The sequence below is a fragment of the Petaurus breviceps genome, unplaced genomic scaffold (assembly GCF_028583685.1).
Source record: "Petaurus breviceps papuanus isolate PSGF00001 unplaced genomic scaffold, PetGlider_PUasm1.0 90591, whole genome shotgun sequence".
NCBI lineage: Eukaryota > Metazoa > Chordata > Mammalia > Diprotodontia > Petauridae > Petaurus > Petaurus breviceps.
The window spans coordinates 6,062,610-6,082,544 of record NW_027187280.1 but is presented as its reverse complement, the minus strand read 5'-3'; the positions used below and the strand labels follow the sequence as shown (position 1 = coordinate 6,082,544).

The 19,935-nt window shown below is 40.6% G+C and overlaps 1 protein-coding gene across 3 annotated transcripts in view; it reads left to right on the top strand.

The window, feature by feature from the left end:
• Positions 1–9,276, top strand: part of CHD6 (chromodomain helicase DNA binding protein 6) — a 199,037-nt gene extending 189,761 nt beyond the window's left edge. For all 3 annotated transcript variants that reach the window (XM_069063587.1, XM_069063586.1, XM_069063588.1), the window contains one exon: positions 5,945–9,276. In XM_069063587.1, coding sequence (XP_068919688.1) covers positions 5,945–6,841 — 897 coding nt within the window. In that variant the 3' untranslated portion in view covers positions 6,842–9,276. The remainder of the gene's footprint in view (positions 1–5,944) is intronic.
• Positions 9,277–19,935: the final 10,659 nt, after the last annotated feature.

Below are 19,935 nucleotides of genomic sequence, written 5' to 3'. Positions count from 1 at the left end.
AATGCTTGAAAGTCCTCTATTTCATTGAATGAACATATTCTCCCCTGAAACATGATACTCAGTTTTGCTGGGTTGGTGATTCTTGGTTTGAATTCTAGCTCCTTTGATCTCTGGAATATCATTTTCCAAGCCCTTCAATCCCTCAATGTAGAAGCTGCCAGATCCTGTGTTATCTTGATTGTGTTTCCACAATATTCAAATTGTTTTTTTTTTGTAGTTAAATTCATTTATTTAAATGAGTTCATTTAAAATCATGTAACCTAACTCCACAATGGAAGTCAGGAGTTCTTGACCTTTCTTGTGTCATGAATGCTTTAGCAACCCAATGAAGCCTATGAACTTTTGGAAAATTTCAAATGTATAAAATCTTTAAGACTACAAAGGAAATCAACACATTAAAAGTTATCAGCAGTTTAAATATATAATTTTAAAATAACCCCAGGTTAAGAACCTGCTTTGGGTAAAATAAGAGACCCAGAGAGCCTGGAATTTGGCTTTATATACTGGTCACTTTTAATGAATATTTTTATTATTTTTTTTATATAAGCAGTTGGGGTTAAGTAACTTGCTCAAGGTTACACAGCCAGTTATTTCTGGGTGTGGTGCTGAGTATCTGAGCGCGGATTTGATCTAGGTCATCCCGACACTGGAGCCGGTGCTCTTACTTGCTGAGCCACCTGGCCGCCCCTAAAGGAGTTGGCTTTATCATGTGTTCAAAGTTAATAAGGGAAGTATCTTTTTTTTTTTTTTTTTGCTTTTTGGAGGGCAATTAGGGTTGTGACTTGCCCAAGGTCACACGGCTAGTTTTTGTGTTAAGTGTCTGAGGCCAGTTTTGAACTCAGGTGGGGCCGGTGCTCTATTCACTCTGCCACCTAGCCGCCCTCAAATTGTTTTTTCTTGGCTGCGTGTAATATTTCCTCCTTGATCTGGGAACTCCAGAACCTGGCTATAATATTCCTAGGAGTTTTCTTTTTGGGACCTTTTTCAAGAGGCAGTCAGTGTATTCTTTCAACCTCTGTTTTGCCCTCTGGTTCTAAAACATCAGGGCAGTTTTCCTTCAGAATTTCTTGAAGGATGATTTCTAGGTTCTTTTTTTGATCATGGCTTTCAGGTAGTCCAATAATTTTAAAATTATCTTTCCTGGATCTATTTTCCAGGTCAGTGTTTTTTCCAATGAGATATTTCACATTGCCATCTATTTTTTCATTTGTTTGGATCTATTTAATAGTATCTTGATTTCTCATAAAGTCACTAGCTTCCATTTGCTCCAGTCTAATTCTGAAGGAATTATTCTCTTCAGTCAGCTTTTGAGATTCTTTTTTTCCATCTGGCAAATTCGGCTTTTTAAGGTATTCTTCTCCTCATTGGCTTTTTGAGCCTCCTTTTGCCATTTGAGTTAGTCTATTTTTTAATGTGTTATTTTCTTCAGTCAGGTTGTTGACTCTCTTTTCATGATTTTCTTGCATCATTCTCACTTCTCTTCCCAATTTTTCCTCCACTCCTCTTATTTGGTTTTCAAAATCCTTCTCAAGCTCTTCTATGGCCTGTAACCAGTTCATATTTTTCTTGGATGCTTTTGGTGCAGGAATTCTGACTTCATTGTCTTCCTGCCATTTCATGCTTTGATCCTTTTTGTCCCCAACAAGGGAATCCAAAGTTGGATTGTTGTGCTTGCTTTGCTTCCTTTGCTTGCTCATGTTGCCACTCAATTACTTGACTTTTGAGCTTTTTGCCATAATAGAACTCTGCTTCCAGGGAGGAAAGCTTTGTCCCAAATTGTTGGGGTTTTTGCAACTGCCAGAGCTATTAGTTGGCTGCCCTCTCTGAAGCCTCCACAAGCTCTGTCACCTGGTCACACACCCCAAGACCTCCACCCAAGACCAGGATCAAGATCCAAGCAGGTTAAAGCAAGAGCAGTTACCCCTCAGAATGGTTGAGTACCCAGCCACTTCTCTTTCCAGGGGCAGAGACCAGACCACACTCACGATGCCCCTGTTCCCAAAGTCCATACTGACCTTTTACTTTGCCTTGGGCATTTATGGGTTGAAAATTCTGTAAACCTCCACAGCCGCTGGTGATCCACTCTCCCGAAGTTCCTCCAGCCGTGACTAGTCAGGACCACCCTAAGGCTCAAACCGCAGACTCACGCGGGACTGGGCTGCACTGTGATGGACCCTTCCTGTCTGCCTGCTGGGCTGCCTTCAGCAGGAGATTTGTTTCTCTCTGTCACTTTGTGTGTTCTGTAGCTCTAAAGTTTATTTAGAGTCATACTTTATAGGTAGTTGGGGGGGGGGGGGGGGTGCAGGGAGTTTTCCTGCTTCTACACTGCCATCTTGGCTCCTCAGACTACAGCACTTTCAAGTGTAACCTGAGCCATATTAAAATATAATCAGGAAATATTTAACAAAATAAATAAAAATACAATAAAACATAAGCAATATATTTTAAAATCAAATCAGTATGCTGCCCACTGTAATCCTTAGGTACTAAGTTTAGTAGCTCTGCTCTGAAAAATACTTTCTGGTAGCATAAGGTGCCAAGATAGGAAAATTAAAGCATCGTAAGCATTACTTACAGAGCCCCCCCAAGAGCTTTTTAACTCTGTTCTATTGTCTTTGCTTGGGGAAACACTTTCATGGGATCATAGAACGTTAAAAGAGACATTAGAGATGAACTAATTCAACTTTTCATTTTATGAATGAGGAAACTTAGACCCAGAAAAGACAAGGGACTGCCAGTACCACACAACTACTCAGTAGTGGTCAAAGCCATGTTCTGTGGCCTCTCTACCAAGCTGAAATCGGGCTGTTCCTTCACTCTGAATTCATTTCTATATTCTGCCCAGACAGGGTGGTACGTATGGGTATAATAGCCAGAATGCCTGATATAAACAGATTTCTCCAGAAGGTATAGATCTTAAGAATATGCCAGCCTCCCTAGGACTGCATACATTAAACATTTCTTGATTGCTTATTAAAATATTAACTGCATTTCCAACAAGCATTCAAGAGACAATAATAGGTAATAATAGCAGCTAACATTTAGAGAATGCTCACTATGGGCCGGGCACTGTGCTGAACACTTTACAATTATTAGCTCATTTGATCCTCACAACTCTTCAAGGGAGGTGCTGTAATTGTCCCCATTTTACAGATGAGCAAACTGAGTTTAAATGACTTGCCCAGGATTGCACAGCTAGTTGGCCTCTGAACTTAGGTCTTCCTGACTCTAGGACTGGCACTCTATCCACTGGGCCACTTTCCATTCATTATCTTGGTGGAAAGTTAACATGTAAATGTGAAGCTACTTATTCCTAAGCTGCTCATATATTTATTATAATGATAAGCTCTTTATCTCAGTGCACTTCAAATCATATAGAAAGCTATACACTGCCCCAGGCATTGTTACTGTATTCGATTCTTCCCTTTCTCTTTCCTCCATTTAGCCTTCTTATGAAAAGGGAGCAAGATCTTTCCCAGTGTGTAATTAATCTCTAAGGGGCAGAGGCTTCCAGAGAGTGAAGGTCCTGCTGCATGTGGCCATCCACAATCCTTAGTCCTTCAATGAGGGGGTGGTAGCCACTGAGTCAACTAGATGATTCTCCCCATACAGGAAGTGGTTAAATACTTGCCTGCAGTTGTCCACAGACTGGAAATTTTCCCTTTCCTTCACTGGAGGGTACTTTGCTGTTGCTCATTGGGTCTGAAAGGGGAGAATAAAAATAAACATGTCCTAACTAACCCACTTGAAAATCCCCAGAATTCCCTATTTACTCTGTGATTTTAGAAGTCCAAATAATATATATTAATCTCTGATATTGTTAAGGGAATATTGATAGCAAATAAACTATAGATTACAATGTAGTTGAATACCATTCTGAGACCTTCTGGTGCTTTTCTTCCAAACAGAAAGTTATCTAAGATCACAGTTAGCCATTCCAAGACTTAATAGGTAATGGAGGGAGCACCTGGTGGGTGAATGAAAACTCAGCCTCAGTTACTTTTAACAACGTTAAATTGGTTTTAAAAGAAATAAACCTAACAGTAGGTTAGCCTGCAGTGAAGAAGTACTAGAAATGTTTTGTAGTATAGTGACAATTACATGTGACTGACAGCATTCCCCAGCCAGATTAGGGTGCCTCTATTAAAAGTTTGTTTAACATTTCTAAGGAGCCAGAGAGTGCACCTAGAAACAAAGAAACACATGATATCAGTTGTTTCCATTAGTAGGCATTATACATGTTGCATTTACATAGATCATTTCAAAACTGGTATATTACAGCAATCTCTAAGCAGTGTCTTGTAACTGATACCAGCTCACATTTATATAGTGTTTACATTTGATAAAACAATTTAAACCACAGCAGGTATTGGCAAGATTATCATCTCTTTGCATATCTTAACATTTTTCCTGGAGAGATCTGTTCCTACTTCCCTATTCCTGACGTCATTGCTAATAGACCTCATAAAGTACTTCTAGTACATTTCAGGATGGGCCAGTTAGCCTCCCTTCTTCCATCTCTGCCTTTTTGGGAAATGAGGACATTAACACAAAATAGAACTTTAGAAGAAGATTTTAATTCCATTAATAGGGAAACTCCTCAGTGTCTCCATTGGTTTAGAAGCAATTGAACCATGAAGCTTATTCTAGAATCTCTGTGTAATCTGTTGCCAAAGCCTGGGTCCAGTTTGGCAAAATGTGCCAGAGCTACTTAAAGAAGAGTATGTTCTGGTCAGTAAGTTATCTTGCTTAACTGTGCATATCTGTTACAAGGGTTTGGTTTGGGGGTGTGCGCGCGCACACACACACACACACACCAGCCAGGAGAGGATTAATTCTTATTAACTAAAAAAGAAAAATTTGAAAAGAAGTTGAAATGATTATGAGATTTACAATAGGAACTTTTAGTGACTAACCTGTTAAGTCATAGAACCACACAGTCTAAGTCTTAGAAAGAACTTCAGAAATCATCTTGACCAGCCTTCTCATTTCAGAGCTGGGGAAACAAGTGACTTACCCATGAACACACAGTAAGTTTGTAGGAAAGCCAAGAATCCCAGTTCCAGGTGTCTCTGCTACATTGTGCTTCCTTTCAGAGTTTTCAGTGAGATGCTGTTATTCTTCACTGCTGCAACTTAGAAGGCTTAGTCATCCAGAAATCTCATGATGGTCACATATTAAAATGTGTTGTGCAGGTGACCTGTGTGCATATTAAGTTTTATAGGTGATGGTTGTGAGTCCTTAGTAGTGAGGTTACTATCCTTTAACAGAGAATTTATCAGACATAAGTGCTTCACCAAAATGCTTTTTTGCATATCAAGAAAATTGTATGGCAAATCCCTGTGTGGAAGAAAAATAGATCTTGTAAGGTAAGCTAAAGCATCAGATCCTTAAATGGTATTTATTTATCTAGCAACTTGATAAAATGAGGATAATACTAATTCTGGATAGAATTTAAATAAGACTGTGCCCTGTGATATTAGAGAAGCCATTTCAGGTTGTTAGTACCTGCCAGTGAAAGCTTAGTATTGCTTCCAGCAAAACCTTTAATTCCTAATAACTTTCACAGTTTTTCTAAAGGGTAAAGACTGCTTCTGTCTAGTGGGTTTCTTTAAAGCTTTGTTCAAATGATAATCTGCCCAGTAATAGGTCTAGAATATTATTAGTAGAATTGTGGTTTTGATTCTGGATAAAATTGTAACAAATTCCCTTAGCATCCATTTAATGCCCAGTTAGAAACTAAAATACACAGTAAGGAACTGCCAAAATGATTGGGTAAAATACCCACCAGCCCTAGGTAGGTTATTTGCCTTCTTTACTAATCCATACATTTTACTAAGTATACTCTCCATGGAAGGAGGAGGCAATATGAGAACATTGTCACCCCAGATGATTTTGTATAGGGTAGTAACAGGAATTTTGTGTTTCTTGTTCCAATTTTTAGGGGTTTCTACCAGAAAACAAGTTCAGTCAGATCCTAACTGAGCCAGTTCTCCGAGATGCTGGTCCTCGAAGGAGAGGGAGGCGCCCACGAAGTGACCTTATGAAGGCTCCTGGCATTGTGGCCGACTCTCCCTCAGGCATGGGACCACTGTTCATGAATGGACTCATTGCTGGCATGGATCTAGTAGGACTGCAGAATATGAGGAACATGCAGGGCATCCCTCTCACGGGGCTGGTCGGGTTTCCTGCAGGCTTTGCAGCAGTGCCTGCTGGCGAGGATGTCAAAAGCACCCTCAGTATGCTGCCTATGATGCTGCCAGGCATGGCGGCTGTGCCCCAGATGTTTGGTGTTGGAGGACTCCTGAATACACCCATGACAACTACTTGTACTTCCACAGTTCCAACGTCTTTAACAAGCACAACTAAAAGTGGTACGTCAAACACAGACAAGGCTACTGAGGACAAACAGAATAGCCATGATATAAAAAAAGATACTTTAGCTGAAGACAAATCTCTTCCTAGTTCCTTTTCAGATCAGTCTGAACCTGCAATAACTACCAGTAGTCCTGTAGCTTTTAACCCGTTTCTCCTACCAGGAATGTCTCCTGGACTGATCTACCCATCAATGTTTCTCTCTCCCGGCATTGGCATGACATTGCCAGGCATGCAGCAGACCAGACATTCTGAGAACACAAGCCTAGAAAGCCAGAAGAGGAAGAGAAAGAAAGCGAAAGGGGATACCCTGAATCCAGAACCAGAAACTGTCCCCATATCAGAAAAAGAATCTGGAAATGGTCAGAACTGTTCAGAGCACACCCCACTTTTGCCCACAGATAAAGAACATGGTGTACAAGCTGAGCAAAGCAATTTAAAAGGAACTCATAGTGACACCAATTAGAACTTTATTTCATTAAGAAAATTATTGTGGCTTGTAAGTTTCTTATCCCATAAAGATTTGTTATTTCCCACACTTCACCTTCATAAAAACCTGTGTTTCCATGAGTAATATTACCTACCTAATTCCCTGTCCAGGAACTATGGTAACAGATATTAATAGTTTCAGGGTCTCGCCACTTTATTATATAAAAGTGTTGTCTAGCTAGTCTGGGAGGCACAGAATCCACATTCTGTTATCCAATTGTTCATTCCAGCAAACGATAGTAAATTCAGTACTTGGTGACATGCCCTACCCCATTCCCTTCCAAATTTTTTACTTATTTGGTAGGGATAAAAAGGCAAAAGAAAGCATGTGTCTAGTGATCCACAATTAAAATGCAGAAGAACAGAGACAAGGGTGATAATGCCTTTTTCTGTGAGTTACACTAAATGGAAAACAAACAAACAAACAAACCGGTATTGGGGGACCAGAAGCACATCTATAATACGTGCTAATGTGTATTTTTGATTTACAATGTTTCCCTATGTTATCATGATTACTAGATGAGTAGTATAGACAGGTATATAACTAATGATTGAAAACATATATTCATTTCTTTTAAAAAACAAAAAGCAACAAAAACATAACTGGTAGCAATATAATTTCCCCCTTTCCTGGCTTTTCAGATATCTGAAGGAAGTGGAGATGTTGTTTTATACTTTATTAAATGACAATTTCGATTTATTTTCAGTGCCCCCTTTTCCCCACAGTTTTAAAACAAACGTCCTCAGTTTGACTGAGGAAGCTTTACACATGGTAGGCTATGAGCAGAGGGACAGTGGGGAGGAACAGTCACACTACTTAAAGCCTATTATTTTAGAATTATACTGGCATTTTATTCTTATCTATGGCATTAATACTCTTTACAGAGGGTAGGGTTTTTTTTGTTTTTAGTTTTTTTTTTTTTCCTGGCAACAAATTCACCCCCTCTGAATCCAAGGAATGTGGAAGCGTGATAGATTTATTTTGCATTGTTCCTTACCCAGAAGGGCGCCTCTGCTGAAACCTACAAGAAATAGTCCAATAGGATGGCAGCTTTTTTGTTTTGGAAAGTCCTTTGTCAAGGCCATTGAAGTTTTTCAAAACTTTGAGTGTGTCCCCTCTGTCACCAGCAGCACCACCAACACCCTGCCTTTTATAATGTTAGACTGTGAACGTTTTTTTTTTCTCCCCCACTTCTTTACAGCCTCTCTGTTATATTTGTATTGGACAGTTGGATCCAAACACCAAATTATTGAGACAGTCGAGAATATGTTACAAATTAACATTATTTTTGATTCTTCCTTAGACTCTCAATCTTCAGAAGCTTGGCCTAAGAAGAAACCTGCTTAGGCAGTTCTCACCACCATCCTTCTCCAACCTGCTAGTTAACATTTTTCAGTCCCCTTAGTCTTAGCTTTTCTGTTAGAGCTCATGACCTGAGACTTGAAATAAACTCACAGTGGTGGAGCGCACTGGGGGCAGCGGGCAGTGCAGCAGGACAGTTGGAAATGTTGGAAGTATTGCTAGTGTCCATTGTTGTCACAATTTACTGTATTTTTTACATTTTTCTGTTACAGTTTTGCTAATTTATCAGAAGGTCCAAACGTTTGACATAACTATTTCAGTTTGCATTATTTATTTATGATGCTTGTCATTGTCTTTTATACATTTGGGATTATAAATTATGTACGTGTTAAAATTAGCATCTCAAAGAAGTCTGTTAAACCATTGCTGAAAATTCAACCAAGTGTATTTTCAGAAACTAGATTCCCAGTTTCATGGATCAGAGGAGTAAACCAGAAATTATGTAACTGATCATATAGCAAAGAAGCCAATAATTAAACATGTTGTATTTAATAACACCCTTGTAGCATAGCTGCTGTATAATGCTATCTATCCACAGATTTCTTAGAAATGCTGCTCTCTCTATTTAACTAACATTTTGTTCAGTTTTGCCTCCAGTGGAAGCAGAAAGGGTTTTTTCAGCTGTTAAATCCAAAATCAATATAATTTATTTATGTAAAAAAAAAACATTCGATTGATATATTTTTGAACCTTTAAGTACTAATTTTCTTTTTATCAAGTAGAAGAAAAAATGTATTTGCCCTAAATCCTTAAAATACAAATGCTATAAAACTTCATATATTTTGAAAGCCTTACTGAAAATGAGTATTATACACATCTATGCAGAGTTGGGGGGAGGGAGGGGTAGTTTCTATGGAAATGTGCTTTTTCCCAAGTTGCACCGTCAGTAGGAAACAGGGTTCAATATAGATTTTATTTAAATAGCTAACAGCATGCTAAGTTTCTTGTTTTTTTTTCCTATCAAACATGTATGCTAACTCTCTGGGTGTCTGGGCTTATATTTGACTGCTCTTGTGACCCTGTTTGCAAAATGAAAATGATGCACTATGGATTGTTTGCTCTGTGAGGCTTTAGTGGCTTCTTATAACTATTTTGATATCCATTTCCACAAGCAAAAGCCAAATTTAAACTTTCCTTCCACAACTTGGATCTTTTCATTCAAATCCATGTCAGTCATAAACACACTTTCTCTTGATCATTCTTCACCCATATCGTACTACATAATAAATTGTCTGTGGTCTTGACCCTGGATAAAAAAAAAAGTTGAAAAGTCAGATTTTTATTTGAGGTTTTTTAGTGACACTTGATTGTATCCTGCAGATTTGACACACTGTCATTTGTACCAGATGGGTTCAGGAATCCGCTTGGTGGATTTATGTGGTGCCTAGAGCCATGTACCCCATGGGTATTCATGTACTTATTGGTGATGAACTAGAGATGCTTTTTTTTTTCAACTTACCAGCCTTCCAAGGGCCCATGGTTAAAACTGTCTATGAGGCCAGATGAAGAAGGAAGAGTGACCATTTGCCAGGATTGATGTCTCTGAGGGAACCATTTAGGAAGTACTTGTCTCCTCCCAACCATGGAACTCCAACCGTGAAACTATGCTTTACTTTGAGTTTCAGGTGGGTTTCACCTTTCATAGGTTAAAGCAGATCTTTTGCCTCCATAAAAATACCAGTCTAGGGTAAACTAGTAAGAAGTTTTGTCATTGTTGTTGTTTACATTTGGGAAGTCGTCCCCTCATAGCCTGAAAAGTAAGACTGAACATGAAATTCAAGTGTTTCATCACTGGATGGGACTAGGCTTCACTCTTCACAGTGTTTTCTAAAGGGAATTCGATATAAGAAACGTGAATCCGGACAAAGACGGGGTCTTGTCCATCCTCATTCTCCCCCGAGGTTCCCAGTACATTGTAATCAGCCGTCAGCAAACCTCAGTTGCATGAGCCGATAAGATTTCCATACTGTTCTACACCTAGTGACGATTTACATTGAAGGGTAGGTGAGGGGATGGAGAGGGAAGATGTGTGAGATGTTGATTTTGTTGTTTCTCTTTTAAAACAACATTAACCTTCATTGAGTCAAGGTAACAGAATGATGAAAAGACTGGTCCTTTTGTGTGTTATGGTCAAGATCAAATCTGTCCCCACAGTTTGCTTGGGAGAGAAGTAGAGAAAAGTTGTCATTATGTCCATCTAATTATAAGTCAATATAGTTGACTTGACCAACATTACTCAGTAAAGAGTACTTTCTAGTAGACCTGTAAATAGAGTCCAGGTCTGAGGTTGCCATGACTTCTTTGTAGGAACAGCACATTATTCCTGCTTGTTTTCACCATTGTTTACCAAAACATCCATGAAGTACTAGGTTTAGAGACTCCTAGAGTCAGAAGTTGGAACTTAGTAAATTTGGAATTCAAAGTGGGGAAAAATAGGGTTATCATTGGGTACCAAGGTGTAAACATCCTTAAGAAAATGTCTTCTTTGTACTGAAATAATTTCCCTCTAACTCTAAAGTGTTGCATTGCAAACATTATTATCCAAGAACCTCTTAAGCCTTTTTTTCCCTCTGAAAAAAAGTCATTTCAGAAAGCACTGAATTCAGACTTAGAATAAAAATTATGATGGGTCAGATTCATATTTTTTTCTTTGAAGAAAATACTGGACTGATAACAAGAAATATGTTATTGAGAGGGTCAGTGATCATCTTTGATTCTGAAACATAGTTGATCAAAGTTTTAATAGACACAAACTCCACAAAATCCCAAAGCAATATGAATTTCATAAGACATAAAATTTATGTCTTTTAGAAATGATTAGGATCAGAGGTTTCTCAGGGATGTAAAATTTAGTGAAAGGCTGTTTTAGCCCCTTCGAAATAAATACTGATAGTGAGGTAAAATAAAGGTAGGGGGAACAGTTATTCTGCTAGACAATTATACTGGCTAAATAAAACTGAATTTCGATTTCTTGACTTCTGACCTTTGCTGTACCTCCATAACTGGTATTGAGTTCATTTGAGATCACTCCCTAGGAGTAATAGAATGGGAAAACTAGAGGAAGTGTAGATTTGAATGGGAATGATGATGTGCCATTGAATAGGTTGAAAAGGATCTTCTTAATACACTCCAAAAACCAAACACTAGTCAGGTCCTATGGCCCAGCACTTAATGGAAAACTGGTGGGTTTTCTTAAAGATTAAATTAATCTGACATGAAGAAATAGAAGATAGAGGATTATAGTAAAGGCAATAATCCCAAATGTAGAAGAGACTGGCCTAGGCTTTGAAGTAGATGGGGGAGTGGGCTGAGAAAATCTATAAAGAAAATCAAATTACACGTGTGTGTGTACTTATATCATCTTGACTATAATTTGTAAGCTCACCAGGTTTTGATTTTAGAGTCTTAAAATTGGAAGGGACCTGAGAGGTCTTGCAGTCCAACCCAACATAAAGTTTCAGTCTCTGAGTATTGCCAGTGATGAAGGTCTCGTTGCCTCCAGAACTGCCATTTGATTTTCAGATGGCTTTAATCATTAGAAAACTCATCCTTGGGGTGGCTAGGTGGCACAGTGAATAGAGCACTGGCCCCAAAGTCAGGGTTCGGATCCAGCCTCAGCCGCTTAACACGAAAAAAACTAGCCGTTGCAACCTTGGGCAAGTCACTTAACCCCAATTGCCCTCCAAAAAGCAAAAAGAAAGAAAAGAAAACTCATCCTTTTATATTGCCTCCCTATAATTGCAAGTCTTTGATATTAATTTCTTCCTCTGATAAAAAAGGTTTGCTCCTTCAGTTATTTTAAGAAAACAATCATCCCTCTGAGCCCTCTCTTCCTCTAGCTAAGCATTCCTTGCCCCTTTTAACTATCCAACCCAGATTGTTAATGCCTTTCCTAAAACAAAACCTCAGAACTGAGTATAATTCTCCAGAATGGTCTGATCAGGGCACAGTACAGAGGATCTTATCACCTGCCTCATTCTGGACATTATTCACAATAGTGGCACATAAGAGTACATTGGGGTAGGTAGTTTGGTTTGGTTTAGTTGGTTTGCAGGTTTTGTGGAGTTTTTTGAGCTGATGTGTTGTATCTAATCGACTAAAGAAAGTTTTTCATATGCAGCTTCCATCACCAATGTGTTTGTACAGTTGATGTTTTGATAAGTGCAGACCTAACATTTATCCCTGTTCAGTTATATCTTAAGTAAGTTTTATTAGGGAGGTCTCACAGGCTAATGGCTAGAGAACTGGCCTCAGAGCCATGAAGACCTAGGACTTCAAGTGACCGTGTGACCCTGGACTTCACCTCTGAGTTCGATAGACCATTCTCTCAAACTCTAAGGAGAAGGTGCTGTTTGGCATTGGCATAGGGAATTTTGTCACCCAGGGTCCCTGTGCCAGTGAAATCACAGGTCTGACCCCTGTGCTTATTAGTCTTCGCCCATTTCTTCAGCCAATCTAAATGTTTTTCTGAATCCCAATTATAGCCAACATATTAGCTTTCCCGCCCAGCTTTGTGTCATACACAGATTTGGCAGGGAGCCCTTTGTGTTTTCATCCAAGTTATTGATAAAGGGTGTTGAGCCACAATATGCCGAAGATGACAAGTTGTATTTATGTAGTGTACAACTTTTCAAAGTGCCTTCACATGGATGATCTCGTTTTATCCTCATAACACTGTGACAAAGAACATGTGCATATTCCCAGGTCCAAGAAGGAAGGAGAGCTATAGGTAGAAAGCTTCATTGGGGGGGGGGGGGGGGGGAAGAAAAACAATAGGGAGAGGCTTGTAATAGCCTCCCCAGGAGGAGGCAAGCACCACCTCTGGGCAGCTTATTAGAAATAAGACATGAGAGGGAACTTTGCCAATACAACCAGTCACATAGTACAATGCACTGAATTCTTCCGGGATATTACAGGAAATAGCTGGGGCCATTTCCAGCAGGAAATGTAAGCAGGCCAGTAAGAACAAGCAGTTTGTAGCTTTCTCTTTGCCCCCTCTTCCTCTAACCTTATTCTGTCCTTCCTCTCTTCCTCATTGTCCTTTTTATCACTTCCCCTGTTTTTTTTCCTCTCCCTCTTTCCCCCCTCCCAAATAAATAACTCAGTAACAACCAGGGGCATTGCTTCCAACTATTGGCCGATGCCCTTTGACTTGATTTTATATATCTACATACATACATATATGTGTGTGTATGTATGTATGGTTTTTTTTAAACCATATATATGGTTTTTTTTTTAAAGCAGGATCTGTGTTTTCATCCATGTAGGGAATCACCAATGTAGATCTTCACTTACCCTAAAATTTGTGGTTTTATAGAGCTGCCTGAAGGCACTGAAAGGCTAGGTGACTTTCTTAGAGCCTTAACTCATAATCAGCATAATAACATCCGTATAGCATTTTAAGATTTATATAAGGGGCTGCCAGGTGGCACAGTGAGTAAGAGCGCCAGCCCCGGCATCAGGAGACCTGGGATCAGTTCCGGCCTCAGATACTTGGCACCCACACAAAATAACTGGCTATGTAACCTTGAGCAATTTACTTAACACCAATTGCTTAAAAAAAAAAAAGATTTATATAAGAGTTTTCCTCTCCTCCCCCCAAAAAAAGTCTGATAATGGAATGGAAGTCATAAAATGGCAGAGTGGGGGTGTGGTAATACTTGCTATTATCTGCATTTCACAGAGGAGGAAATTAAGGCAGACAGAAGTTGTGACGCCCATAGTCACAAGCTAGAAAGAGTCAGAAGCAAACATCAAATACAGGTGGTAAACAACAAAGTTAATTTAAATGTAAAACAACCTTAGAAAATTATCATAAACTTCTGGGAGTCCAAAGGTCAAAAAGCAATTGAAGTTTTTAAAGAGTTTGCATTCTGCTAAGTTATTGGGATCCTCCCTTTTAGATCTGAAGTGCTTGGAGAACAGACTTCCTCTGTCTTGTGTTACCTCCACCACTGACATGGAAGATGAGCTGCTTTTCAGTAATTGCTTAGTGAATGTATTGAACTAAAGGAATAGTAAAGATAAGACATCAGTGAGCTTAAGGTATTAGGAGGAAGGTGTAAGGGCCAAAGGAAACTTTTTTAATTAATGAAATCAGCTACTTCGAGGGAAAATAGGAGACCTCGTTGACTTAGCCAAGAGCTGCACAAGAACTGAAATCTCTAAGAATGTCGGGGAGAAGAGAGGGCTGGCCCAGAGAAGAATCAAGGGTAATTAAAAGGGTGGGAGTGGGAGTCCCCCAAGGACAAGAATGCAGCTGGAGAAGAGGATGTGTTGAAGCCTGTTCTTGAAGTGCACTTACAGTTGAGGAATAGAGAATCAGAGGAGAAAAGTCAAGGTAGAACACCTAGAATGGGCACTCTGGCTAGGTAGATAAAATATTTGCTGAAGTTTCTGCAGTGCTTTAAAGTTTAAAAAGTTTTCTTAATTGTAATAGCTAGCATTTACATAGTTATTGAAAGTTTGTAAAGTGCTTTACATATATTATTTGATGCTTACAACAACCATGAAAGCTGGGTGCTATTATCCTCATTTACAGTTGAGGAAATTGAGGCAGACAGAAGTTAAGTGACTTGCCCAGAGTCATACAGCTGTTATCAGAGGCTGGATTTAAACTCAGCTCTTCCAGAGCCTAGGCCCAATTCTTTATCCACCACACCACCTAACTACCAGTTAAGTAGCATATAGATTACAATCCTCATTTTACAGATAGGGAACCAAGTCTAGTGTTCTTTCTGCAATGCCACCTGCTTGTAAATTATTACCTAGTGGATTTCAGGAAGGGAAAAACCTGCAGGAATAGGCTGGAGCAGTTTTTCATCCCTTTTTTGCATGGATGGAAGGAGTAGGGAGTTGGAAGAGGTTTGGTAGAGTTGATAAATCCATGACTGCCTGAATATGTAAAGATGATTTCTAAAATCCTGACCTTCCAAGGGATGTTGGAGCCTGCCCTGGACGTTTGGAGTCAGGAGATGATGGGGAAAGAGGCTTATAGATGTGCCAACCATTTGTGCTAAACACAGCAGGAAGAGCTCATCTCCTCCTAGCATGAGCAGGGAAGGAGCAGACCTATCCAGAGTGGCTTCTGGGAGATTCAGGAGACATGGCTCCCTTAACAGCTTCTTAATACTGTCTCTATTCAGGCTTGGAGACCAACTGCTTCCCAGACCAAGATCCCTCTTACCTGACTGCCCAAGGATTTAGGCATCTCCTTTTCCAGTTAGTCTGGGTTCCACTCAGTCACAGAGAGCTCTATGTTCTTGGGAATCCCAGCCTCTCTCCTTTCTGTCTTCTGCTTCTGCCAAGATGCTGGGGTTGTCCTCTGTGTTCGTGTCCACTGGTATCCAGAATTACTTGCTCTCCCCTGGTGGAGCCAAACCCTTTCAACTCTGATACTTTGATAAATTTGATTTCACTGGTGTAGGTAGTGCCTCTACCAGGATGAATGGCAAGCCCACCACACTTGATCCTGTGTGATTGTTTTCTTAGCTTTATAACAATAGCTAACATTTTTATTTCTCTTGAAGATTTATAAAGTGTTTTACATACTTTACTGCATTCCATCGTCACAAGCCTGTCAGGGAGGTGCTATTATTATTCCCATTTTACAGATGGAAAAACTGAGGCTGAGAGGTTTTGTGACTTGCCAAGAGTCTCATGGAAGTATGAATTGAACTGTGATCTTCTTGCCTTCAGGTACAGCACTACCCACTACACCCACTAAGCTGCCACATAAATCTGTGGAGATAGAGAAAAAATATCAGTGGAGACTTTGGTTCTTTTAGTATTTCATGGATACCACTATAACATTCAGATTGTCCTGCTTATTCCCCAGTTAGATGGATCTTAGTTATATATCTTGATATATGACTAAGATCCATCTAACTGGAGAATGAGGCAAGAACAATGGGGGAGGAGGGTAAAATAATACCACACCTTCTAAAAAAATGGCAGCTAATCTATACAAAGAGCAAGGGAATCATCTTCTTGTGTGTGGTGATACCAACTAATTTTTAAGGTTTACAAAGGAGATTAAATATATTATCATGATCCTCAAAACAACCCTGTGAGGTAGATGCTATTACCCCCTCTGTTTCACAAATGAGGAAAGTGAGGCAGGCTCCTTGCCCAGTACTGTGCCTGGCAGGTAGCAGGCATTTATTTAAATGTTTATTGACTGACTGAGTGGCTCAGGATACAACTACTAAGGATTTGAACCCAAGCTTTACCTCCATCTAAGTCCCAGCTTTTAGCAACTACACCACCCTGCTGCCTCAATGTAAATAAAAGATTTTATTTATTTTTAACAGAAACCATGGCATATAGCAAACCTCTGTCTGGGTGTCAGAGCTGGGTTCGAGTTCCACCTTTAACACACCTGCTACAAGACCCTAGACAAGTGATCTCTCAGTACCCTACGCAACTTTCTAAGTCTATGAATTTCAGGGCAGGCACCAATCTGCATTGGCTGAGAAAGCTCCCTGCATGAATGGAATCACAAATGTGGGTGTGTGAGTGTGTGTGTGTGTGCGTCCCTCCCAGCTTTTTTTTAAACTTAAAATCTTTCAAGGGAAAACACTGAGAACATCCCAGGACAAGAACAAGGTGGTCATATTAGTGAAAATCCTTAGCATTATGTCATGTGAGTGTCAATTGAAGACTTGATAGCCTGGAGAAGAGCATGTTGCAGGTGGGGTGCATGCTCTCAAATATTGGAAAAGCCCATCATGTGAAAGAGGCTTCAGTTTGTTTTTAGTCCCGGGGCACAGAGCCATCCATCGGTAGAATGGGCTGCTTTAGAAAATAGTAGGTTCCCCTTCACTGAAGGTCTTTAAACAGACCTCAAGGATGTTGTAGAGGATTGTTCAGGGATGTTCAGGTCCCTCCCCGATCAGAGTGAAAAGAAGAAAGTCAGAGCTGCCCCTCTCAAGAGCTGGGTTCTTCCTCCAGAGCTATTGCTGTTCTCTGCTGCCAAGGGCCCCATTCCACGAAACTTCTCTGACAAGCAGGCTTTCGAGGGTGACCAGTGAGCCAACCCAAGGAAGGTTCCCCTTCTAACTGTATCAGGGCCCCTTCACACACATAGGGATGTATACCTACATGTATAATGTCAGATTCTGTGATTTTGAGATTTTCTTTAAAATGTAAAAGTAGATTAAGGAATTCCTGAGTAGAACACACCAAAACTGGGTTAAATGGAGGATATTGAAATAGTGATGGGGAAGGAGAATAAATACAGGAGGAGGACAAAATCAGATAGTGTTTTAGATGACTGGTGGGAGACAGAAAAGTAGCAGAAATTACAGATACAAACCATGTGAGTTTGAGAATTAGCCTTAGGGAAGGGAATGGGAGGAGATACAGAAAAAGAAGGTTATTGTAGGTCTGGCTGAGTTGAAGGGAAAATTTCTTTGACCAGAAACCCTTTGCTATGTATGAGAAGAGTGGCATAGTGGGAAAAGGTCTGGATCTGAAGTCAGAGAACTTGTGTTCAAATGCTAGTCCTGCTACTCATTACTTTTATCATGGGCAAATCCCTTACCCTGCCTGAGCTCAGGTTTTCTTTTACATTAAATGGGAGGTTTGTCCTCAGTGACCTCTAAGGTCCCTTAGCTTGTAATCCTATGATCCTTTTCTACATGGATATATATCAGATGATATTTTATGCCCCAGCCTCCTCATACCCATCCAGTGCCTTTCTGTTTCCTGGGTCACCCTTTCTGAGATGGTGTTGGCCCATGATTTGTAGCCGTGAATCTTTTAGGTTTGTCTATACTCAAGCAGGCAAATATGCCTGAGATGTCAGTGAGCGCTGGAGGAAAAGAGAAGGTGACATTACAAGAACCTTTCTGCTCCCACATCCCCTCCACCAAATCAATTTAATTCAATTCAATAAACTCTTAAAGTCTTGTGCTCTGAACTGGGATTACAAAGAACAAAAATAACCCAGTCCCTGCTTTCAAGGAGCTTCTGGTCTAATGGTAGTGGAGGTCAGATGTTTACAGTAGTAAGTAGAACACAAAGTAAGATCATAGATTCAGAACTGGGAGAGGAGCTCACAGGTGATCAAAGCCAACCCCTTCATTTGGAAGATAAGGAAACTTGGGTCCAAAGAGGAGGAGGAGTAAGTGGCAGAGAGATGATTTGAACCTGGATCCTCTGATGCTGGTAATTTCTCACTTCTCTAAAGTGCCTAAAGTAAAATGTCAGGGGATCAGAAGACAATGCTGATAAAATGCTCTAATGAAATCAGGAAGACATCACTTTCAATGGGGAAGATCAGGAAGGGTTTCCTTTGGGGGAAGGGGAGTGGAGGGGCTACCTGCCACCCTGTGTGCCCACTAGTGAGTTTGGCACCTTCTCTTTCCACTGCACCCGCTACAAAAGAGGCCTGGGTTCGAAGAATGGGGTTGCTGTGCAAGGCTAAAGGGGCATAAGGCTGTGAGCTGAGGAAGGGGGGAAAGGTTTCCAAGGGGAAAGGAGGGAAGTGACCCAAGGTTTTGTAAATCCTGGGTGGACTGGAGGAGGGGGGAAGGGAAAAGACTATTCAGTGTGTAAGTTGAGGGGAGGGGGTTGGGCTGGGGGCTGTGACTCACTTGCTCTGATGAAGTGCTAAGCCTGTTTCCTGGCTCTCCCCAAGCCCCTCAGCCTGGGCCTCTCTGCCTTCCCCCTCCCCAGTCAGCTCTGATCCATGTTTTCCTCTCCTCCCTCGCCAGAGACTGCTTAGGATTTCAAGGGACCAGACCAGAGCTTACTGGTCAGGGGGGTTTGTCAGGTCCAAGGGTCAGGAATAGACCTTACATCTCCCTTACGTCAGGGACAAGCATCAGAAAATCAAAGACACTGGACTTGGATTCCTAAAACCCTGTGCCAGCCCAGGGTCCTTAGAGGAGCTGGAATGTCTTGGTTTTCCAGAGTCACATTAGAAGGCTCTGACCATCCACCTCCATGCCTAGCCCCTAGGACTCAGGGAGGGAGAATGGGGCGGACACTCACAATCTACTTGGGAAAATAGTTCATAGAGAAAACAAGCTGCCCATTGAGACTGTCTGACATTAAATTGTTGGGCACAGATTCCAAGGAGTTTGCACTGGACTGGTGGTGGTTAAGGATGGTGTGGCCTTGAAAGATAAGTAGGTGGGATTTGGTGAGGCCAGTAAGAGAAGACTGTCTAAGGAGGAGTGTCACTATGTGTCAGAGAAGCAGGACACTGCCCATCGGTTGCTGGACTTCATGTTAGGAAGATTCCATTTTCTTGTCTGCAAATGGGGATACCAGTAGTACTTGCTTCACATGATGGTTGTGAGGCTGCTCTGTATACAGTTTTGATTTAATTTAATTTAAAATGCTACATAGGGGCAGCTAGGTGGCACAGTGAAAAGAGCACTGGCCCTGGAGTCAGGAGGACCTGGGTTCGGATCCGGCCTCAGACACAACACACACACACACACACACACACACACACCAAAAAAAAAAAAAAAAACCCCAACCCTAGCCATGTGACCTTGGGCAAGTCACTTAACCCCAATTGCCCTCCAAAAAAGAGGAAAAAAAGGAAAGATGGGTAGAGTCTTTGTAGAGAATTTGTTTTGTGTTAAAGGTAGTAAAGAGACTATTTACCCTGAAGCCTCCCTTTAACATATAAACAGGTATATATTGATTTAAGTGAGAATTGCCTCTCTTTCCACACGTCTGGCTTGGGAATC